The sequence below is a fragment of the Lithobates pipiens genome, unplaced genomic scaffold (genome assembly GCF_037356315.1).
Source record: "Lithobates pipiens isolate NorthernLeopardFrog02 unplaced genomic scaffold, aLitPip1_a1.2 Scaffold_16, whole genome shotgun sequence".
Lineage (NCBI taxonomy): Eukaryota > Metazoa > Chordata > Amphibia > Anura > Ranidae > Lithobates > Lithobates pipiens.
Genome location: NW_027507748.1, coordinates 644,903,703 through 644,928,538, shown reverse-complemented (window position 1 = coordinate 644,928,538; position 24,836 = coordinate 644,903,703). Strand labels below are relative to the sequence as shown.

The following is a 24,836-nucleotide window of genomic DNA, read 5'->3' as shown; positions in this document are numbered from 1 at the left end:
AATAAGCTCTAATAAGAATATATTTGCCTGTACGTACTGTATGTAAAATAAGTTCCATATGCAGAACTGTGGATGCAAATTTTCTTTTCTTTCTTTTTTTTTTTTTTTTTTTTTTTACACAGGTCCAGATATTGGTGCTTGCGCATATGGGCTCATAGAATACAATACTGCTGCCTTCAGATCCATATATATTACTGATCTGAACTCACAGTATTGCACCACCACGTGCAAGAGCTATTTCCCCAGTAATCTGACAAGCATTCAGGGGACTGACTGTTAGATAAACCAACCCTTTTCACCACTCACAGGACAACCTGAATCCTCCTCGATTCCCTGCATTCAGCTGGGTGCCAAGGCCCTGGAGTCCCCTCTTTGTCCACTGTAGTCCACCATTCAAATAACAGGCCCCACACCGAAGACGTTCAGCTCTAGCCAAGGTTTATTGCAATGACAACACACCACTCCCACCCAAAGCCATGCTTGGTCTTTGGTGGGTGGTCCATTATTTGGATACTGGATCAGGGGGACTGAATTATGTTAATCCTAACACTGTTTTCAGAGTTTTTCACCTTTAGTAATGCATGGGACCATTAGCATCTGTCTTGACGCACTTCACATTACCATAGTGTTCAGATTAGAGTCACCATGATCCATAGTGACCCTCATTAGCATTACTGCTGGGGTATATAGCCATATTCATTTGAACTGAGGAAGCCTCCCAGATGAGTGGTGAAACAATGTCAATATCGCCAAACAGGTCCAGTTGAGTGTGAAATATCTACAAAAATTTTGAAAGCTTTCACTATACAAACAGTAAATAATTACACGTGCATTGCTGGATATCTCATTTACAGCATAAAATACAGTATTTGCATATTCAACTCTCCCACAGCATCCTGTATGTCAGTTGGTTTTACTGCTACTCTGCTTAGGGGGATTGCTCTTGTAAAGTCTCAGCACTTACAAAGATACACAGCAAGATGAGGTTCCATGGGAAATACCTCCTGCAGAAAAAAAAATGCACAATGAGATCAACTTTATAGCAAACACTGTATCAGGACTGGACATTGTAATATCAGACCTCAGACTTCAGCCATTAGATGTCAGTAAACTAATGTTTGGTCTCGATGGGTTACTTCTAAACTTAAATTGATATTAAAGCTTACATTAAAAAAAAAAATCTAAATAAAAAAACATATTATATTTACCTGCGCTGTGTATTGGGATTGCACAGGGCAGCCCCAATACACGTCTTCCTGGCTCCTCCTCTTCAGCGAGTGCATAGCTCCCAACTGTCCCTGATTTCGAGGGACTGTCCCTGATTTGGAGCAATGTACCTCTGTCCCTCATTCCTCCTCATTTGTCCCTCATTTTAGTCTGATCTATATAGTTGTATATAAAATGCACTTTTTATCTATCAAAAAGTGTTTTCCAGCACTAAACCTTTCATCTGATTTCTAAATTGCTGCATTTGGAAATTCCAAAACCAGTATAAAGGAATAGTAGTGATAAAAAAAAGCACTTGTGGGTTTAACCAATCTTGTTTTTTGTACAATTCTACTTTAAGGGGGCGTGGCAAGGGATATATCCTATGCCTGGATACTTTTGCTAATAGGTGTCCCTCATGCCCATCTCAAAAAGTTGGGAGGTATGCGAGTGCCCCCGTAGAAGGCTGCTCTCTATGAGGAACTTGTTTGGGGGCTCAATCCCTTGCATCTATAGACACAGACAGGGCAGTTAAGCCCCGCTACCTTATCACAAAATTTGATTGACAGCAGCGGGAGCCATTTGCTTCCGCTGCTATCAATCTGCCCAGTGAGAAAGGAGAGAGCCAGGAGTCATTCATGCACAATGCTGGATCATGATCGGGCTCAGATAAGTATAAGGGAGGATAGGTGATCCTGCAACACAGAAGGTTTTTTAACTTAGGGTAAAAAACCTTCAGACTTTAGAACCACTTTAAGGCCTCACACAAAGCATTTAGAGACATGCACTTCCACGGGTTGTCAAATTGGAACCAATAGCTGTGTTGACCAGATTCTGTGTCCCAAAAGACACAAATAAGACTGTCTGCATGCGGATGCATGGAACGGCTGTGTATGCTGTGTGGGCAAAAAAATTCCTTCTTATGGGTGTGCACATACTTATGTCCATGTGAATGAGGCCTTATACTTCATCTGCACTTTGTGCACTTTATTTGCACTTTTGTTTGTAAGGTGTGCATACATTATTCAACAACTATATGAATTGCCTGGTGCCCAATGCGTCATCACTCTACTGAACATTCATTCACTCATTCACTTCACTCACACTGAACATTCATTCCTACTGTGTGAAAATCAAAATATTCCCTTTTTAACTTCATGAGCCGGCTCTTACCTTGGTCCGCTGCAGCAGGCCAGAACCAAGTATGTTGTGAAGAAAACAATGCTGTCAAAGCAAAACCAACAGGAAGTTAGTTGTAGGAATGCCTTTTCATACATTTATGACCAAGAAAACTATTCATTCTGACATAATGAGTGTATTTATTTACACTTGAAAGGTAACGAAAAGGCAATGTAACTCCAAGTGTCCTGGTCACCTCCCTGGACCTGCATGCCTTGTGCTGCTAGCTTATTGGTATGTAAACACCACAATAAACAGCCATGCAGTGAATATCCATCATAACTCTTGTATTGGCACGCAATCGTTGGTCAGCGTGAACCATGCTGGCCAATGAAAAGTGCTTCTTTCTTTCGTAACACCACACGGGAAGAAGAAGAAACCTCAGATATGCTTATCATTGATCAGCACAGTCACGTTGCTGTGCTGAACACTAAAAATTTGCCGTTACAAGCATTATGATGGATCGCCATCATATTAGGGTTGATTTACTAAAACTGGAGAGTGCGAAAGCTGGTTCAGCTCTGCATAGAAACCAGCTTCCAGTTTTTTTTTTTTGTCAAAGCTTAATTGAACAAGCTGAAGTTACATACATAGTTACATAGTAGGTGAGGTCCAAAAAAGACACAAGTCCATCAAGTCCAACCTATCTGTGTGATTATATGTTACATTGTATATCCCTGTATGTTGTGGTCGTTCAGGTGCTTATCTAATAGTTTCTTGAAACTATCAATGCTCCCTGCTGGGACCACCGCCTGTGGAAGGGAATTCCACATCCTTGTCGCTCTTACAGTAAAGAACCCTCTACGCAGTTTAAGGTTAAACCTCTTTTCTTCTAATTTTAATGAGTGGCCACAAGTCTTGTTAAACTCCCATCCACAAAAAAGATTTATCCCTATTGTGGGGTCACCAGCATGGTATTTGTAAATTGAAATCATATCCCCTCTCAAGCATCTCTTCTCCAGAGAGAATAAGTTTAGTGCTTGTAACCTTTCCTCATAACTAATATCCTCCAGACCCTTTATTAGTTAAAAGCTGGTTGGCTACCGTGTACAGCTTGCACGCTCCAGATTTAGTAAATCAACCCCGCTGTGTATTGCGGTGCATGGTGGCTACCCCAGGCAGCACAGGGAATCACGGCTGCTATGTGCAGCAGGGTCTGGAGGGGTAGCCAGAATATTTGGAGTTAGTTCACTTTTCATTTTTTGTGTAAAGGTGGACTTACCATTTAAATAAAGTATAACCAAGCCAAATCTTTTTATTCCATTTTGTGTAGGGTAGGAAAAGGTTAAAACTAAAAAAGCTTTTTTTTGTTCTGTTTTTGTTGTGGTCCTTTGCATAATCTCCCTTTAAACCTGGTACACACAATGAGATTATCAGACAAATGATCGTCCATTTTTTTGCATGCTAGTCTCAATATGGAAAATGAATAGGTTTCTAAACTATGAACATTCTTGTATGACAGAATAAAAATTTGGAAAGTGATGTAATGTATTTGTATTGTATTTTTCACAGATGAAAACTGCACTGATTAAACAAAAATTGTATGAACTGGTATCGTATGAGAAACGTTTTTGTGTTTGTCCCTTGGAAAAATTTCAGACAAAAGCTCTGTACTAATGATCAAATTATCGTATGATCGCTTTGAAATGCTGTGTTTTTTGTACAATATTCTGATCGTGAATATGGAGCTTAGCTTCCTCACTTGTAGGCACAATGGAGAGTGAGAGGAAGTCTCACCAAAGTAATGGAAATGTTTGTTTGACAGTTGACTTGTCACCATTACAAGAATCCCCATGATCCCCCACTTTCCACCTTATTCCTGTTCTGGTAAGAACTTATTTTTTTTTATTTTCCCTCACTTTCAGTCCCATTGACAATGGTTACCACAAGATAAACAGAGGAGTGAATCTCCCTAATCAGAGACATGGGACACAGACTTGAGACTTTAATGTGGGAAGATACCACCTGAGATGGCCACACAAGCAGTCAGATCAGTGACACTGAGGGGTTGATTTACTAAAGGCAAAAGCACTGTGCACTTTGCAAAGTGCAGTTGCACTCTGCGAGATCAGCTGCTCCAGAGCTTAGTAAATGAACAGAAGGTCTGCAGATATCCATCATCCAATCATGTGCAAGCAAAAATGCTGTTTTCTCTTTTTATTTCCTTGCACATGATCGGTTATACTTTGTAGTGATGCACTGAAATTAAAATTTCAGTGCTGAAACCAAAACCAAAAATTCAGGATGCACTTCAAAATCGAAATTGGCGGTTTATAAAAATATATATATTTTTATAAATAATGGTATTATATTTGACTTTTTAATTAACATAATGAAATTAAATGAATATGAATGTATTGTTGGCCATTAATCTACACCTTTTGAAGCAGTGTTAAAAATCGTGTTTGCTGTATTTTTGGTGCATATTTGGCAAATCGCACCTCCCCATTGAAATACACTGAAAACGCAGCAAGAACGCATAAAAAAACCGCACCCATGTTGAAATTTTTGAGACACATGACCTATGAAAAACACACCATAAGAAAGGTAAAATTGTGGCAAAATCGCTGGCTTTTTGGGGACAACACTGGAAAACCCTATTTTTGGCTGATAATTTATAGTGGCCCAAATTTCAGTGCATTACTAATTATTTGCAAAGTGAAGCTTTACATCATTTACAAAGCTCCGGAGCAACTGCACTTTGCAAATTGCACAGCCTATTTGCTTTTAGTAAATCAACCCCTGAGCCTTTTAAAAGTGCAAAAACTGAGCAGAATCTCCTGTTCAGCTGCTGCACACCAGGTATGTAATAAAATCATTTATTACATGTAGTACCACTCATGTGGTATACCTTCTTCAGTGCCCATGTGGGCTACAATATGTGGACTGGACTACTCGGGCACTTAATGTTGGGCTCCACGAGCATATTGTTAATATCAGAAAATGACATAAAACCACTGTGTTCCACGACATTTCGATCTTGTTCATAACTGAAATCCATCTGGGACCCTGTTTGTAGGTATAGACCATTTTATCTCCCACTGGAGGGGTAGCCTTAAAGCAGTGTTTCTCAATTCCAGTCCTCATGGCCCACTAACAGGTCATGTTTTCAGGATTTCCCTCAGATGAAACAGCTAGGGTAATTACTAAGGCAGTGAAACTGATCAAATCACCTGTGCAAAATAATGGAAAGCCTGAAAACATGACCTGTTAGTGGGCCATGAGGACTGGAATTGAGAAACACTGCCTTAAAGTGAGGGAATTATCTAGAATGGAGATACAGTGGATTTTTAACTTTAAAAGCTATATTCCATATGGATTAAATGTAGACTGGGATATTAATTTCTTATTTAATAATTCCTTATACTTGTGTTTTATATATACTGAATGTTGTCTTGGTTTCCTTGTACTCCTCAGTTCTAGTGTTAGTATTTCGTTTTTGCTTTAGTAATTTTTTGTTATTCCAGCCATGTCCAGTTTTTAATGCATTTATTTCATAGTTTCTTAGTTTCTAAGGTTGAATAAAGACACCAGTCCATCCAGTTCAACCTGAGTGAGTGTCTACAATTGTCCCTGTACATTGCACACTCACATCGGTCCCTACCCTCAAGGAGCCCACAATCCAGGGTCCCCATTCATATACTAGGGCCAATTTTGGACAGAGGCCAATTAACCTACCTGCATGTCTTTGGATTGTAGGACGAAACCGGAGTACCCGAAGGAAACCCACGCAGGCACAGGGAGAACATGCAAACTCCAGGCAGGTAGTGTCGTGGTTGGGATTTGAACCAGCGACCCTTCTTACTGTTAGGTGAGAGTGCTAACCACTACACCACTGTGCCACCTATTTATTATTCTTTTTGCCAAAACGAATGTTTCTTGCTTACGGGGACACCTGGGTTTATGGACGTCATGTCCGGCATGGACGGCGATACTCACACCTTACCTCATGTCTTGTGATTGTAAGTAGAGTGCGAGGTTGGCGTCATGTTCTCAATGAGGCTTGCATAAACCGCAGATGTGTATCAGTGAAGGCGAGGCTAGGCGGGATATTTTAACTATAGTTAGCAATGACAGGAAGTGTTTTCTCATGTCCCGGAAGAAGTACAGTTGTGATGAAACCAGTCGGGCGGAGATACACAGACCTGTCATCGTGTTTTTAAACTTATCACTGTATACTGCCTTTACCTATATGCCTGTTTTTCTCCGAAAACATGTAAGTACATTACTTTAGATCAATAAATCTTCTAAAAGAGGTTTTACACTATTGGAGCTTCTTTCCTCTTATTTGACATACCGCTGGAATATCCAGATTATCAGAGACCAAATCATTAGGAGCTGTATGCGATCTGCATATTACTGACTCTTGCCTCCCCTGATTAACCTGGAATGGTGGAATGGTGGATACCCAAAGACTCTTCCATAATTATAGGGTCTATGCTCTTGTGTAAGAGTACATCTTAACCTTTGTGGCATGTCACTTGGTGGATGACTTTTTCTTCTGAATCATTTACGCATTCTTGTGATGTGTTTACGTCTGTTTCACTTACCTTGGCTACTTTGCCATTGTGTCTTTGGACTTTACAGACTTTATATAATATTTGATGATTTTTGTTTATTCTTTAGCTCTTAATAGCACAACATATTTGTCCTTTTCTCACTATTTTGTTGTGTTTTTATTTCGCAGTTTTATGTTACAGCTGCTTTTAGCTTATGTTTGAGCACTATTTACACAAGGGCAGTATTATTTATGTATTATACTGCTAGTATGAGCACTTTGGCCTCAGTGCCTCGCAGGCTTGGGTTGCCTGAGGCAGCTGCCTCAATAGGTCTCATTACACTCTAACAAATAGCCTTAGTTTATTGTCTTTTTTGCACTGACAGTTTTGAGTATTCGGTCATTGTTGATGAAATATGAAATAACAGCATCAATTAATTTCATCTTTCTACTGTAAATGAATACAAATTGATTGGTTGCCATATGGTTCTGTAGATCTTCACACTGTCCATTGTTGGCTAATTCATAAATCTTTGCAACTATGAACCCACGCTTCCACATGGAATGCTAGGCATTTCTGACTAGCAACATCAAAGCATCAATTGAGTCCAGCAAGTAGCAGACAATTGCCAAAAAGATGAAAAATACGAGGGCCTATTTACACTGGTGTGCCATTTGCATACATGTAAAAGGAATGGACAAACTGTACCTAAAGTACACAGAGACTTCAGGCTTTTGAGCTCTACTGTATTTTATTTTAATGGTGGACATGTAAAAAGTGTGCATAGTGCAATAACATACATATGGATGTGCAAACATGCCCTGTTTTGAAGGGAATACCCTAAACTCTTGTTTCTCTCCTTCTTAATTTCAAAAAGACAAATATTTCTGAACCTGCAGATTGTCGCCTGATACTGATGGTTTCCTGCTATTATTGCTTATTTACACTTGTCATGGTATTCACTGCCCCTCTGAAAAGCGATGATCTGCAGTTGATTTTCTTCCAGAAGGCTAGGAGATGAAATGTGGCCTACTTGCCACCTGTTTTATCCCATGAAAGACTGCAGCACCATGCTGCAACTGCGTGCAGTACACACGGATCAGGGCGTTTGCAGTGCAGTCCCATTCACATGCATAGGTCGCATCTCAAAGTGGTACTGGCCACCGAATCCATCATAGGATATCATTTTTGCCAAGCCCACAAAACAAAGTATCACTGTATACCACTCTGTCCAGCTGCCACGTTGGGTCAAGGTGGGCAGTTGGTGGGCAGAAAAACCACAGTGCAATCACCTATTTTTACCACCCCTCTCAGCCACAAAGTTAAATGAAACGAAAAGGGGAAGCTCCACCTGTTTGCCTCCTCCTTCCCATCCACTGCCATTTGGCACCTTCTGGGAGGTGGGGGGTGTACCTGGTTTGACAGGTAGCAGCTCCCACTTCCGGCTAAGTTTGCCACCATGAACTCAGCTGGAAGTTCAGCCCCTCTTCTCTTTCCTTGCAGCCAGCCCATTTACAGAGCGCAGGAACTGGGCTATATAAATAGGTTTTTTCTAACAAGGCTTTACAGGGGTTATAGATAAAAACAAGTGATCAGGAGCCTAGAGCTCCATCTGCTGGATAAAAAAAATCTATAAAATATACAGGTATATATGCAATATTTTATATTTACCTGACTATAGAAAATAAAAATATTTTCTTTGTTTTAGCCCGAGCCATATAATTTTAAGAAAATACATTGCCTTTAAAACACACAACTGTGAATAAGCCCTGATAGCTGGAAACATAATGAAGATGGTAAAGTAGCTAAAATAGTAAAAATAACAAAAGTAAAAAAAATACTCACTAGGATGCCCAATACCAGCCTGGGTTTGCCTGGACATATTCTTTAACTGGATCACTGAAAGACAAATGATAGGTTCGTGGTCAGTGGGAGTGAAAACATGTATATAGCACCTGTGGTCAGAGGAGGAATAGTGCCCCATCATTTGTGTCAGTAGGAGGAATAGAGCCCCATTAATGGTGTCAGTGGGAAGAATAGTGGCCCGTTGTTGGTAACAGTGAGGAGGAATAGATCCCCATTGTTGGTGCCAGTGGGAGGAATAGTGCCCCACCATTGTTATCAGTTGGAGGAATAGTGCCCTATCATTGATATCAGCTGGAGGAATAGTGCCCTATCATTGTTATCAGTGGGAGGAATAGTGCCATCATTGGTATCAGTAGGATGAATAGTGTCCCATCATTGTTATCAGTGGGAGGAATAGTGCCCCATCATTGGTATCAGTGGAAAGAATTGTGCCCCATCATTGGTATCAGTGGTAGGAACAGTGCCCCATCATTAGTATCAGTAGGAGGAATAGTGCTCCATCATTGTTATCAGTGGGAGGAATAGTGCCCCATCATTGGTATCAGCAGGAGGAGTAGCGCCCTATCATTGTTAAAAGTGAGAATAGTGCCCCATCATTGGTCAGTGGGAGAAATAGTGCTCCATCATTGGTCAGTAGGAGGAATAGTTCCTCTTCATTGTTAACAGTGGGAAGAATAGTGCTCCATCATTGGTCAATGGGAAGAATAGTGCCCCATTGTTGGTGTCAGTAGCAGGAATTATAATCCCCTGTTGGTGTCAGCGAGAGTAATATTGCCTTGCATTAGTGGGGGGAATAGTGCCCCATCATTGGTCAAATGGAAGACTAGTGCCCCATTGTTGGTGTCAGTGGCAGGAATTATGAATCAGTAGGGGGAATAGTGCCCCAAGGGCTGGTTAAAGGCTAGTAAAGGGCCACAGTTTGGAGACCACTGGTCTAGTTCATAAGGAGAATTACCATCATACACTTTTAACCTGTTTTCCATCCATAGGGGTTATTCAGATAAGTGAATATGTACTCAGTGAACCATGTTTTCATGTACAATATGAAATCTTGTGTCAAAATCCAGTTGTTTTTATACTAAGAAATAACTCACCAGAAGGTAAAGAGAGCCACAATGGAGACGGTGACTAAAAGCTGAAGTGAAAGGATTGAATAGACCTGGAAAAGAAAAGAAAATGAAGAGCATTGGGGAGAGGAGAAATGTCCCTTATATTGTCAGTGATATCATTCTCCGGAGAGAACAATGTCTTTCTGTTCCCACAGCTCAGCTCTTGGTACTCGCTCTCACTGATCCCATATATTTACAGTATATAGGCAAATACATTTCCATTACATTATAGTGAACTGACCCCCCACATACCTTCCGGATGAATGACCTGCGCACTCGGTCATCCTCCCAGCTCAGTGATGTCAGCATCTCAGTGTCTCCAGAATACGCTCCACTGCCGTAGCCGGGGCTGTGCCCTGCAACAAAGAGGAATGGTCACCCGATGGTATGCAGAGAGACTTAAAGTGGAACTAAACCCCTTTCCCAAAACAGTGAATGATAACCCTCACAACTGCTTGTGTTCTCAGCTGAACTGTCAAGTCATCATATGTCAGTGTCATAACTGGTCACATGTGTAGCACTATGGCTATTGCAGATCAAACAGAGGCCAATATGGCAGCTTCTTTGCTCTATTAAGGATAGGAGGGTTTAGTTCTGCTTTAACAATTGTATTCTGTAAAACCATAATATTAATGAACAAGCACTACACAGTATCCCGACTACTATTTAAGCAGGCGTAAAATACCATTACAGGCATACCCCACTTTTAAGTACACAATGGGGTTTATTTACTAAAGCTGGAAAGTGCAAAATCAGGCTCACTTCTGCATAGAAACCAATGAGCTTCCAGGTTTTATAACCAAAGCTTAATTGAACAAGCTGGGGTTAGAAGCTCATTGGTTTCTATGTAGAAGTGAGCCTGATTTTGCACTTGCCAGCTTTAGTAAATAAACCCCATTGTGTACTTAAAAGTGGGGTATTCCTGTATTATAAGAATTATACAGTGATAAGCAAAATACTGGTCATAGACTTAAGTGGATTTAACCACTTGCTTACTGGGCACTTAAACCCCCCTCAGTCCCAGACCAATTTTCAGCTTTCAGCGCTGATGCACTTTGAGTGACAATTACGCGGTCATACAACACTGTACCCAAATGAAATTTTTATCATTTTTTTCCCACAAATAGAGCTTTCTTTTGGTGGTATTTAGTTACAGCTGGGAGTTTTATTTTTTGCTAAACAAACAAAAAAAGATGCAAAAAATAAAAAATCATGTTTTAATAGTTTGTTATAAAATTTTGCAAACGGGTCATTTTTCTCCTTCATTGAAGTGCGCTGATTAGGCGGCACTGATAGGCTGCATTGGTGGGCACTGATGGGCTGCATTGGTGGGCACTGATGGGCTGCATTGGTGGGCACTGATAGGCTGCACCGGTGGGCACTGATAGGCATAGTTAAGGCGGCACTAATAGGCACAGATAAGGCGGCACCGATGGGCACAGATAAGGCGGCACTGATGGGCAAAGATGGGCACAGATAAGATGGCACGGATGGGTGGCACGGATGGGTGGCACGGATGGGCACTGATAGGTACCACAGATAGATGGGACTGATGGGCACTGATAGGTGGCACTGATAGGTGGCACTGCTGGGCACTGATGGGCGGCACTGCTGGGCACAGATGGGCGGCACTGCTGGGCACAGATGGGCGGCACTGCTGGGCACTGATGGGCGGCACTGGGGTGCAGCACCTTTGAGGCAGATTGGGTGGAACTGTGGGTGGCACTGTGGGTGGCACTGTGGGGTGGCACTGTGGGTGGCACTGTGGGTGGCACTGTGGGTGGCACTGTGGGTGGCACTGTGGGCACTATGGGCACTGACGGGGGGCACTTACTTTTGCTTTTATTTTATTTCAGGATGGCACTGCGGGAGGCAGGTGGGCACAGGCAGGTGGCAGGTGGTCCCTTGTATTGATGGCCGTGATCGGGACTGATGTCCCGATCACGGCCGCCGGCGATCGGCTTTTTTTTTCTCTCCTCGCGCTGACAGCGCGAGGAGGAATAATAGCCGATTACCGGCTCCGTTCTATCACATGATCAGCTGTCATTGGCTGACAGCTGATCACGTGATAAGGGGTCGGGATCGACCCCTTACACGGATCGGTGATCAGGCGAGTCTCACGGACTCGACGATCACAGAGCGCGCCGCGCGCGCCCCTCAGGGGGCGCGCAGGCGGCTCGTAACCGGGACCACGTCAATAGACGTAGTCCCGGAAATGTAGGTCCGCGCTAATGCCGTCATTTGGCAATAGCGCGGATCTGTAGTGGTTAAACTGTAAAATGAAACATTTGCTAGGAGGTGGGAAGTTTTGGCAGAAGAGGCATGTAAAGCCTCCTGGGCCAAACAAAAAGCCTTCCTTTTTCCCCCAGCACATTCCACTCTGTGTAGTAAATGAGCCCATAAGGCTCGGTTCACACAGGAGGCGGCACGACGCGGCACGACTTGCCGCGCCGCGACCTGACAAGTCGCCCCCGTTCTGTACTACGGAACCGTTCTAAGAGGAGCGACTCGAGTCGCTCTGACTTAGAAAAAAGGTTCCTGTACTACTTTTAGGCGACCTCGGGCGACTTGCATTGACTTCTATACAGAAGTCATTTGCAAGTCGCCGCTGAGGTCGCGGCAGGTCCGGCGCGGCAAGTCGTGTCGCCCCCTGTGTGAACCGAGCCTAAGTGAAAACTGAAAAAAAGAAATAAAAGTTTTTGTAAAAAACAAAACAAAAAACGTACAAGTGCGAATTTAGGCCCATTGTGGTGTATTAGGCAGCCCATTTTAATACATGTGCAGTCTCAAAGGCAGGTAAGGGGTGTCTGTAGATAAACAAAAACTGTGCAGCTGACCAAAGTTGAATAATGCCTTTGCTATAGGTGTAGGCCAGGGATATGCAATAGCGGACCTCCAGCTGTTGCAGAACTACAATCCCCATGAGGCATAGCAAGACTCTTAGAGCTACAAGCATGACAGCCAGAGGCATGATGGGACTTGTAGTTTAGCAACAGCTGGAGGTCCGCTAATTGCATATCCCTGGTGTAGGCCATTTATGTACTGTACCTCCTGAAACGTGACTGAAAAACTCCCAGACGTCACATGATCCCATCCTGCCTTGTTGCTAGGACATTGCTAAGAGGGGCCTAGCTCTTACTGTTCATGTTCACTATCACAGGAGTGAGCTCTTTCTCAAACCTCCTCACATGCGTTTTCTCTCCCCTGAGGCAGTAGCTTTGAGCTCAGAGCCCTAACAACAAGGCTGGCAACAAGGGATGATATGATCTCTGGGTGTTTTTTGCTTAGGCTTCATGAGGTATGTAAATTGCCTACACCTAAAGCAAGGGCAGTATTTACCTTTGGTCAAAGCTGCACAGATTGTTTTTTTTATCAACAGGCCCAACTTACTTGCACAGGCAGTTTTTTTGATAAAGGTGAACTATGCATTTAGAGCTAGCTAGCAGTCCAAGATCCCTTGCCAGCATTGGCATCTTCTCCTCACTTGGGTGACGGTCTTCCGCTATCTAAACTGGTGCATATCCAGATGTAAATTCTAAAGAAGACTGGGAACAGTCAGGTAAGGTTATTGTATTCCAGAAAGGACATTGCCTGTCTTTTCTGCAACAAAGAGCTTGTCTGCTCCCAGTTTCTTTTAAAGGGTTAGTTCCACTTTACAGAAAACTGCCTATGCAGGTAAGAGGTGTTTGTAGATAAAACAAACTGTGCAGCTCTGACTAAAGTTTAATAATGCCCTTGCTATAGGTGTAGGCCATGTACATATAGGGTTATCACCTGTCCGGGATTCACCCAGACAGTAATGATTTTGAATCATATGTCCGGGTTCCATTCCACCTGAAACCTGGACACATTATTCAGAAAGGAATGTGGCTCAGAACAGGGCTTGACAGAAGGGTGAGGGGGCACTATGTGCGCCGCATTACTATTCTCTTTGGAGTGCCCAAAGGTGTCCCAGGCCTTTTACAATCCTATAGTGTAGTGGTTATCAACTCTGTCCTCAGGGCCCACTAACAGGCCAGGTTTGCAAGATAACTGAAATACATCACAGGTGATATAATTTGCTGCTCAGTGATTGCAGTATTCTAGTCTGTATCTCCCCAAGGTAATACAGAAATCTTGGCCTGTTAGTGGGCCCTGAGCACAGGGTTGATGACCACTGCTATAGTGTATACTAAAACAAAAAAAGTTTACTGTGCGGCACTAAAATGTTTGGGTTTGACTTGAAGAAAAAGTGGCAACCCTATGTACATACCTTATGAAACCTGACTGGAATGCTCCCAGGGCATTGCTAGGATGTTGCTAAGTGAGGCCTAGTCATTGTTGTTCACCCCCACCATCACAGGAGTGACATTTATCTCTGATTCAAACCCCTTCACATGCTCTTTCTCTCCCCTCATGCAGTAGCTCTGAGCTCAGCGTTTGAGCGCTCACTTCTGTGGTGGTGGAGGTGAGCAGTAATGACTAGGTCTCACTTAACAATGTCCTAGCAATGTCCTGGGAGTATTCTAGTCAGGCTTCATGAGGTAGGTAAACGGCCTACACCTATAGCAAGGCATTATTCAACGTCAGTCAGAGCTGCACAGTTTGTTTTTTATCTACAGATGCCCTGCATAGGCAGGTTTTTGGTAAAGGTGAACTAATCCTTTAAATTAAGACTTTAGTTCTGTTTTAATGCAACATACAATAATGAGTATGCATTAAATGCATTAAAGTGGGTGGCCTGGGAGGAATGGGCCCTGACCTTGACCTTACCATAGCTTTTTCAAATAAAAATATTCTGGCATGCCCTAAGTCCTAAACAAGCCCCATTTATTTTAATGAAAGCAGAAAAAAGCAGTCAGGAGGAGGAGAGCCTAATTACACGAACTGTCAGCGTACCCTCTTATCAGCGGGGGGAACAATATTGATTAGGGCAGGTTTTCTAACTTGCCCCATAGAAATGAGACCACCTGTTTAAAGTGGAGCTATAAGTAAAATCATCACATATATGATGTAGTCTAATAGCATTAACATACATTGTGCTCATAAGTTTACATACCCTGGCAGAATTTATGATTTCATGCCCATTTTTCAGAGAATATGAATGATAACACAAAAAGTTTTCTTTCACTCAAGGTTAGTGTTTGGCTGAAGCCATTTATTATCAATCAACTGCATTTACTCTTTTTAAATCATAATGAGAACAGAAACTACCCAAATGACCCTGATCAAAAGTTTACATACCCTGGTGATTTTGGCCTGATAACATGCACACAAGTTGACACAAAGGGGTTTGAATAGTTATTAAAGGTAACCATCCTCACCTGTGATCTGTTTTCTTGTAATTACTGTGTGTGTGTGTGTGTATAAATGGTCAATGAGTTTCTGGACTCCTGACAGACCCTTGCATCTTTCATCCAGTGCTACAATGACATTTCTGGATTCTGAGTCATGGGGAAAGCAAAACAATTGTTAAAGGATCTGCGGGAAAAGGTAGTTGAACTGTATAAAGCAGGAAACGGATATAAAAAGATATCCAAGAAACTGAGAATGCCAATCAGCAGTGTACAAACTCTAATCAAGAAGTGGCAAATGAGGGGTTCTGTTGAAATCAAATCATGGTCAGGTAGACTAACTAAAATTTCAGCCACAACTGCCAGGAAAATTGTTTGAGATGCAAAGAAAAACCCACAAATAACTTCAGGTGAAATGCAAGACTCTCTAAAAACATGTGGTGTGGCTGTTTCAAGATTCACAATAAGGAGGCACTTGAAGAAAGATGGGCTGCATGGTTGAGTTGCCAGAAGAAAGCCATTACTATGCAAGTATCCCACTTACAATAAGCTAAACAGCACAGAGACAAGCCTTAAACCTTCTGGCACAAAGTAATTTGGAGGGATGAGACCAAAGTTGAGCTTTTTGGCCACAACCAGAAATGCTACATTTGGAGAGGAGTCAACAAGGCCTATGATGAAAGGTACACCATTCCTACGGTAAAGCACGGAGGTGGATCGCTGATGTTTTGGGGATGTGTGAGCTACAAAGGCACAGAAAAATGGGTCAAAATTGATGGAAAGATGAATGCAGTATGTTATAAAAAAATACTGGAGGAACATTTGCCTTCATCAGCCAGGAAGCTGCGCATGGGACCTACTTGGACATTCCATCATGACAATGATCCAAAACACAGGGCCAAGTCGATCTGTCATTGGCTACAGCAGAATAAAGTGACGGTTCTGGAGTGGCAATCTCAGTCTCCTTACCTCAATATCATTGAGCCCCTCTGGAGAGATCTCAAACGTGCAGTTCATGCAAGACAGACCAAGAGTTTAAAGGAACTGGAGGCTTTTTGCCAAGAGGAATGGGCAGCTTTACCATCTGAGAACATAAAGAGCCTCATCCACAAATACCACAAAAGACTTCAAACTGTCATTGATGTTAAAGGGGGCAATACACGGTATTAAGCACTGGGGTATGTAAACTTTTGATCAGGGTAATTTGGGTAGTTTCTGTTTTTATTATGATTCAAAAGTTGATTGATAATAAATGGCTTCAACCAAACTCTAGCCATGAGTGAAAGAAATGTTTTTGCGTTATTCATATTCTCTGAAAAATTGCCAAGAAATCACAAATTCTGCCAGGGTATGTAAACTTATGAGCACAACTGTAGATTGCCCCCTGGACCATAGTCGTATTAACTGTTACATAATTTGGCTGAAAAAAGACACAAGTCCATCTAGTTCAACCAATAGAAGGACATTTTTTTTATAATACTGCATATACATATACACATACCTGTTGATCCTGCCAGTGCTACTGTTATTTTTCAGTTCCCTTCACCAGATCACGCTGTCCAGCAAGTGACAGTTAGGGCTCATTCACACCATGTATGTGGTGTAGGGGCATATCAAATGTAAGTGCTTTATTGAAATGTGACAAATGACATTTCATTCAACTCCAAGCATAGCGCATTGCAACATGCTATAGTACAGTGATGTGCGGTGTATCGAGCTGAGATGCATAGAAATACATACATGCTGCAATATTACACAGCCCACAACACCACATCTGTTTGGTATGAACAGGGCACATAGGAACCTATTATTTTCTATGTGCCTTGTCGTGGAGCTGTGTTGATCTATGCAAATCAATACAGCTGAACTGACATGGTGTGAATGAGCCCTCCCCGGTCACATCGATTGCAACATTGAAATCATACATATAAAACACTACTTTGAGCATTCTGAGGCTCCATTCGCATGAGTGATTACACACGCTGCACTTTCCAGTGGCAGAAATCTGCAGATTCTGGTGGCTGGAATTGACAGATGATTTTAACTGCTGAGCCCATACAATGCAATGACAGGCTGTCAGCAGCCCCAGCTATTCGTGGCGGTTTGCATTGCCAGCGATTGCCTGCACTGATCGTGGCTGGACGCACTTTGCAATAAATAAATTCATTAAAGTGGTAGTAATAGAAAATGTAAGCCAGCAGCCCAATAGCTTCTTCATTCAAAGGACTTTATTTTTGCACAACAGCGATAACAGGATCCAATAAAACGCTATCACGTTTCAGCCGAAGCCTTCCTCGCCTTTTTTAAAAACCTGCTGACAGGTAGGGTTTTTATAACAAAAGAGACACTAGAGGTCTCTTCTCTCATAAATGCCCCTCCCCCCGCCTGTCAGAGGGTAATGCGATCTGAGCTGTGCATGCGCAGCTCAGACAGCATTTACGGTGCACTCTGTGTGATGGAACGGGATTGATGTCACCGCATCCTGGCCAAAAATGTGCAACCCGGATAAAGGATGGGGGGACCAAGAAGCGCTGTTACAGCCCAGCGCTAGAGGGCTCCATTTGTAGATAAGTCTATCATAATGCACTAATATGGGGTGCATGGCTTAAACCTGCAGGGGGGGGCACATTTTTTTTCGTTTTTCTTATAGAGACTTTACTATCGATTTAACAATAAATAATATAATTAATATTCATTACCTATCTTGTTTTATTATTTTGGTACAGTCTTTTTAAATATCTAATGTGAAAAATTTTGACATTTTTCCTTCTATCATAAAAACTACCTGCATCCTCTTGTGTCCAGCCGGGGTATACATTGGATGGGGATGTTTGAAGATAATTGGCCTTCTTTGCCTCTTCTGACGTGGCCTCCTCATAAGAAGGGGGTTCGGAGGGATTTACGGTGTTATTTCCATTCCCTCCTCCATTCTCCGTACTTTTGTTAGTAACAGTGACCTGTAAACATAAAATATACAACATAGGTAGACTAAGTAATCATTTGTCATGAAGTGAGTCATTAGAACTAGCCCCACTACTGTTTTATTTTTATTTCAACCCAGATGTGCTTTTTTTTTTTTCATCTTTAAATGAAATAGTATAAAAATTACTTTAATTATCTGATTGACTCTTCTAGATCCAATAGACATTTTTGGTACTGCTCCTACCCAAACACTAAAACACTAAGGCCGCGTACACACGAGAGGATTGTCCGTCCAACTAAGTCCGTCAGACAATCCGACAGACAGTCCGTCCTACTTTCGAATGAACGGACTTGACCACACACGATGAACAGACAGTCCGCCGAAAGCTTGCGCGATGACGTGTACAGCACGTACGACGGGACTAGAAATACGACGTCCAATACACTGCAATGCAACCTTTCGCCGTGTAAATCCTTTCTGAGCATGCGCCATACTTAGTCCGTCCAACTAGCCTACTCACGAGCGGACTGTCCGCTGAAACGTGTTTCAGTGGACAATATTACGGAAATTCCGAAAGACTTAGTCCGCCAGACTGTCCGCTGAAAAAGTCCGGTGAAGCCCACACACGAGCGGACTGACTAAGTTGGACGGACAGTCCTCTCGTGTGTACGCGGCCTAATGGTTATTGTTCCTACTAGAGCTGCCACGATTCTGGCTAAAATGAGAATCATGATTCTTTGCTTAGAATAAAGATCACGATTCTCACGGCGTAACACCATCTTTCACTTTATACCAAAAAATTGGGCTAACTTTATTGTTTTTTTTTTTTTTTTTTATTCATTGAAGTGTATTTTTTCACAAATAATTGCGTTTGAAAGACCACTGAGCAAATACAATGTGACATAAAAAATTGCAACAACCACTATTTTATTCTCTAGGGTCTCTGCAAAAAAAAAAAAAAATGATATATATATATATATATATATATATATATATGTATATATATATATATATATAATGTTTGAAGGTTCCAAGTAATTCTCAAGAAAAAAATACTGATTTTAACTTGTAACCATAAAGTGTCAGAAAAGAAAAAGGCTTAGTCTTTAAGTGGTTAAAGTGGAGGGCCACCCTGAAAAAAAAAATACATTAAAAATTACAAAAAAATCTAAAAAAATAATGAAAAAATATTTTTTTTTACTTACCAGAAATGCCTGTTGCTAGGCACATAATCCTAATCTGCCTCTTCCTCCTCTGCGGAGATCTTCTTTCTTCTCTCCTCGTCGCGTTGTCTTCTGGGTAATGGGTCGTGCTGTGTTCTGGGAACTGTGTCCCAGAACACAGCGCGTCCCTTTCACAAAGCGCTGCGCAACTCGCACATGCGCAGTAGGAAACGGGCAGTGAAGCCGCAAGGCTCCACTGCCTGTTTCCCTTAGAAAGAATGGCGGCGCCGGGACCCGAGAGCTGAGGGACGGGTCGGCCTTCGGGCGGCCGTTATTGCGGGCGCCCTGGACAGGTAAGTGTGCTTATTAAGTCAGCAGCTGCAGTGTTTGCAGCTGCTGACTTTTTTTTTTTTTTTTAAACGGCCCTCCTCTTTAAACAGACCTCATTTACAGACCGAAGCTCGTCCCTTTGATCTTAAAGAACCAGATGATACAATGTTTATAGTTATCTCTCAGTGCTGAGCAATATTGATAAACATTTGCCAGCTTTTTTTTTTGACAGCTCTGAGCAGAGAACGGCTCTGCACTTGTTGCATAGAATCGTGGAAATCCTGGATTAAGATTGCGAGGGGGGTTGAATCGAGATTGCAATTTTTTATCGAGTAATCGTGCAGCTCTAGTTTAATTTGGGGCAACTATAACAGTTTGAAAATGTAAGCTATGAACTTAGCAGTTAGCCTTGCAGCACTGGTGTTGCCAGTCCATATCACGATCAGGACACTACCTGCATGGAGTTTGCATGTTCTCCTTGTGCTTGCATAGGTTTCCTCCCACACTCCAAAGACATGCTGTTAGATTAATTGCCTCCTGTCTAAATTGGTCCTATGATGTGTATGTATGCATCTGAGATAGGGACTTTACACTGTGCACAATTATTAGTCCAGTTGTATTTTTAAGGGATTTAAGCGGAATTTGACTGTGGAAAAAAATATTAAAAGCCAGCAGCTACAAATACTGCAGCTGCTGACTTTTAATAAATGGACACTCACCTGTCCCGGGTTCCAGCGATGCCGGCAGCCGAGGCCGATCGATCGCTCGGCTCTCGGCTGCCGCCACCATTCTAGGTGAGGGAATCAGGAAGTGAAGCGCTGCGGCTTCACTTCCCGGTTCCCTACTGCGCATGCGCGAGTTGCGCAGCGCTTTGTGAATGGAATGCAATAGGAATTGTCCGTGTGTGTCCCAGCAGACAGCGCGCAGGGACAGGAAGAGGCATAGACTCGTGGGAGTCTATGCCCGGAAGTGGGTGTAAATACCTGTCTTTGACAGGTATCTGCACCCCCTCCCCCCTGAAAGGTGGCAATTGTGACACCGGAGGGGGGGAGGGTTCCGATCAGCGGAAGTTCCACTTTAGGGTGGAGCCCCGCTTTAATTTCATTATTGAACAACGACAGTGCTCTCAGTCAATCCAAAATGTTAAAAAACCTCAAACCTGAATTTTTCAGAATGGTAAAGTGAGGTTTTGGCTTTCTTTGGAGAATATTAATGTGTGCACAATTATTGGGCAACTATAAGTGTGCACAGTTATTATGCAACTGAATGAAAAAATAAAACTTTTAAATCTCACTTTTTTATTTTTATCTGTTAAAGTGAGAATAATAAAAACAAACAACTCAAAATTTATAAACATTTAAACATTTCTGACATTAAAAAAAAACAGTCATAAGCCTTCCATTCATGGAGTCTGTCAGCTTCTTGATATGTTGATGATCAACTTTTTGTGCAGCAGCAACTACAGCCTCCCAAAGACTGTTCAGAGAGGTGAACTGTTTTCTTTCTCCACAAATCTCCAGTTTAACCACTAGCCGACCAGCGCACGACAATGTACGTCGGCACAATGGCACGGCTGGGCAAATGGGCGTACAGGTACTTCCCCTTTAAATCGGTGCATTGTGGGCGCTCCTGACGATGTCCACCAGGGGCCCGCAATCGTGTCACGGAGCAGAAGAATGGGGAGATGACTTGTGACATGACAGAGATCCACTGCTCCCTGTGATCAGGAGCAGTGATCGCTGTCATGTCAGTGGAAGCCCACCCCCCTACCCCACATTTAGAACACCTCCCTAGGGCACACTTAACTCCTTGATCGCCCCCTAGTGTTTAACCCTTTTCCTGCCAGTGTCATTTTCACAGTAATCAGTGCATTTTTATAGCACTGATCGCTGTATAAATGACAATGGTCCCAAAATGCTGTCAAAAGTGTCCGATGCATCCGCCATGCCGCAGTCACGATAAAAATTGCAAACCGCCGCCATTACCAATAAAACATTTATAATAAAAAAGGCCATAAATCTACGCTAACCAATCAAAATATGTAGAAGAATACATATCGGCCTAAACTGAGAAAGAAATATGTTTTTTATATATTTTTGGGGGATATTTATAATAGCAAATAGTAAAAAATATAGCTTTTTTCAAAATTGTCGCTCTTTTTTTGTTTATAGCACAAAAAATAAAAAACTCAGAGGTGATCAAATACCACCAGAGGAAAGCTCTATTTGTGGGAAGAAAAGGACGTCAATTTTGTTTGGGTGCAACGCAGTTAAAGCGATGCAGTGCCAAATTGCAAAAAGTGCTCTGGTCTTTGGCAAGCCAAATCCTCCGGGTCTGAAACGGTTAAGACCCCTTTCACACTGGGGCGTTTTTCAGGTGCTTTTGGGCTAAAAAGAGCGCATTTAAATGCCTGAAAAACGCCACACTGGCAGCCCCAATGTGAGAGCCCGAGTGCTTTCACATTGGGGTGGTGCACTTGCAGAACGTTAGGAAAAGTCCTGCATGCAGCATCTTTTGGGCAGCGGAGAAGCGGTGTATACACTGCTCCTCTACTGCCCCTGCCATTGGAATCAATGGGCACTGCTGCCAAAAGTGCTTTGGCAGCGGCGCTTTGCGGGAGTTTTTAACCCTTTATTCGGCTGCTAGCGGGGATTAAAAGCGGCCCACTAATGGGCGAAAAGCGCTGCTATTACAGCGGTAAAGTGCCGCTAAAATTAGCAGCGCTCTACCCCTAATGCCCCTTCCCCCGCTCCAGTGTGAAAGGGGACCTTTACTGGCAAGTCTCGCAGTGGAGTACTTTCTTGAAAAATGCTGACTTTTTTCTGTACCACTCCTTGAGGAAATTGTCTTCTAAAAACTGGCAATAGGTTTGGGAGTTGATTTTGAGTCCATCTTCAACCTGAAAAGGTCCAACTAGCTCATTTTTAATAATAATAGCCCATACCAGCACCGCACCTCCACCTTGCTGGCATCTGAGTCAAAGTGGAGCTCCGTGTCCCCGTTAATGATCCAGTCACAGAGGCCCATCCATCTGGTCCATCAAGAATCACTCTCCTCTCATCAGTCCATAAAACCTTTGAAAAACCTGTCTTCAGATATTTCTTGGCCCAGTCTTGACGTTTCAACGTACAGTATGTGTCTTGTTCAGTGGTGGTCGGGTTTCAGCCCTCCTTATCTTGGCCATGTCTCTGAGCACTGAACACCCTGTACTTCTGGGCACTCCAGGTAGGTTCCAGTTCTGGAATATGACAGCACTGGAGGATAATGGGTTCCTGGTAGCTTCACATTTGATTCTTCTCAAATCTTTGGCAGTTAATTTGTGTCTTTTTTTTTCTAAACACATTTCTTGTGACCCTGTTGACTATTTCCAACAACACGTTTGATGGTTCTGTGATCACGCCCCAATTTCTTAGCAATACTTTTTGAAATTTTTGACTTTTCACGGTCAGTTAAATCTCTTTTTTGTGGACGATTTTGCCTGAGAAAAAGAAGCTGCCTAATAATTATGCACACCTTGATATAGGGTGTTGATCTCCTTAGGCCACACCCTCCCTCATTACACAAATACACATCACCTGATAGGCTTAAATCCAAAAAAGATTCATGTTTATACACCTTGGAGTTAAACAATATGCATAAAAATGATGATTTGGTTAAAATACTCACTTGCCTAATAATTGGGCACACAGTGTAGATTGTAAGCTTATGGGGGCAGACATGGATGTAAATGTACAGTATGTAAAGTGCTGTGTAACTGCAGGCTGTAAATTGCTGTAATAAATAAAAGTGATTCTATTTTTACATATTTTACTGTCTGTCTGTATTTATCTTTATCCGACTGTCCTAAACGTCTTTCTCCTTCCCGGCATCAAATCTCCCTTCAAGACGTCTTATGCCTGCCTGTGTTGGGTGCAGTAGTAAAGGGGTTAAATCCTGCACTATATTGGGCCTTGGCAGAGCGAGCCTGTGCTCCATTCTGCCTAATTGCCTGCATTGTAGTATCTGTGACGCAGTATTGATAGGCTCTGATGCCAGCTGATTTCACCCTCCTGAAAGTGAACACACGTTACATTATTCATGGCATCACTCTCCTCTTAAGTTACCTGTAAGTGGAAGGTGCTGCCTTATAGAACAAATCATGTTTTGCAATTAGATGGTTTTTATTCCAACCTATCCTGCCATTAAATAATTTCATGTTACATCGCATGTAGGAAATATATATAACAGTGCAGACAGAGACTTACATAACATGTGTTTCTAGGTCATTGATTATTATAGAACAGCTGTGAGTATGAAGACTGCTTAATATATATATATATATATATATATATATATATATATATATATATATATATATATATGTGTGTGTGTTTTCCTTGTAGATAGCCTATTGCTGAATAGGATTACCTTTCCTTGGGTCATGCTGGTGATGGTGCGCTGTGGTTGCTCTCAGCTCTGCAGACAAGCTCAGCACTGGACAGGCAGCAATGATGCTTTACATTCCAGTATCATCCAGTAGTCTGCAGGACTGTACCATCCCTCTGCAATCCAGGAGGTGGAGCAGTGTGACTGTAGAGGACATGACGGGGAGACACTAATCACATGCATGCTGTGACAATTGCTAGAAAAAACTATGCTTAGAAAGAGTAGTGATGTCATATCTGAGAGTAAGGAGAAAACTTAATAGAAACACGCAATTCGGGAAATCTAATGAAAAAATATCCTATTATTTGTATATGAAATTGCTTTATTTTATATGATTTTTAATGTAGATGTTCATGTTTGTAGATGATGACATTTGCAAGTTCAGTGTATTGATTACTGTTTATTAAAACGCCATTTAACCACTTGCTGACTGCTGCACGGCAATATACGTCGGTACAATGGCAGCGGTAGGCAAATGGGCGAGCCTGTACGTCCCTTTTAATTGGCCGGGCTAGCGGGCGCGTGTACGCCCACCGCGTACAGTGTGACCATGCCCGCGGACTCGATGTCCGCTGGTGTCCCGAGGATCGTGTCATGGAGCCCCAGAATGGGGAGATAAACAAGGCATTTCCCTGTTCTGCCTAGTGACATGACAGAGATCACTGCTCCCTGTTATCGGGAACAGTGATCGCTGTCATGTGAGTGGAGGCCCACCCCCCTCACAGTTAGACCCCTTTCACACTGGGGCGCTTTGCAGGTGCTACAGCTCTAAAAATATTGTATGCAAAGCTCCCTGAAACAGCTGTTACTTCATCTCCAATGTGAAAGCCCCGAGGGATTTCACACTGGAGTGGTGCGCTAGC

The 24,836-nt window shown here is 42.5% G+C and overlaps 1 protein-coding gene across 1 annotated transcript in view; it reads right to left on the bottom strand.

Annotated features, from left to right (window-relative positions):
• Positions 1-24,102, bottom strand: part of LOC143984039 (protein lifeguard 2-like) — a 43,843-nt gene extending 19,741 nt beyond the window's left edge. Inside the window, exons 1-7 of the mRNA XM_077484314.1 lie at positions 23,956-24,102; positions 17,918-18,089; positions 10,112-10,215; positions 9,845-9,909; positions 8,730-8,783; positions 2,380-2,430; positions 965-1,004 (exon numbers count right to left, since the gene is read on the bottom strand). Coding sequence (XP_077340440.1) covers positions 965-1,004; positions 2,380-2,430; positions 8,730-8,783; positions 9,845-9,909; positions 10,112-10,215; positions 17,918-18,089; positions 23,956-23,970 — 501 coding nt within the window. The 5' untranslated portion in view covers positions 23,971-24,102. The remainder of the gene's footprint in view (positions 1-964; positions 1,005-2,379; positions 2,431-8,729; positions 8,784-9,844; positions 9,910-10,111; positions 10,216-17,917; positions 18,090-23,955) is intronic.
• Between the last annotated feature and the right edge of the window lie 734 nt (positions 24,103-24,836).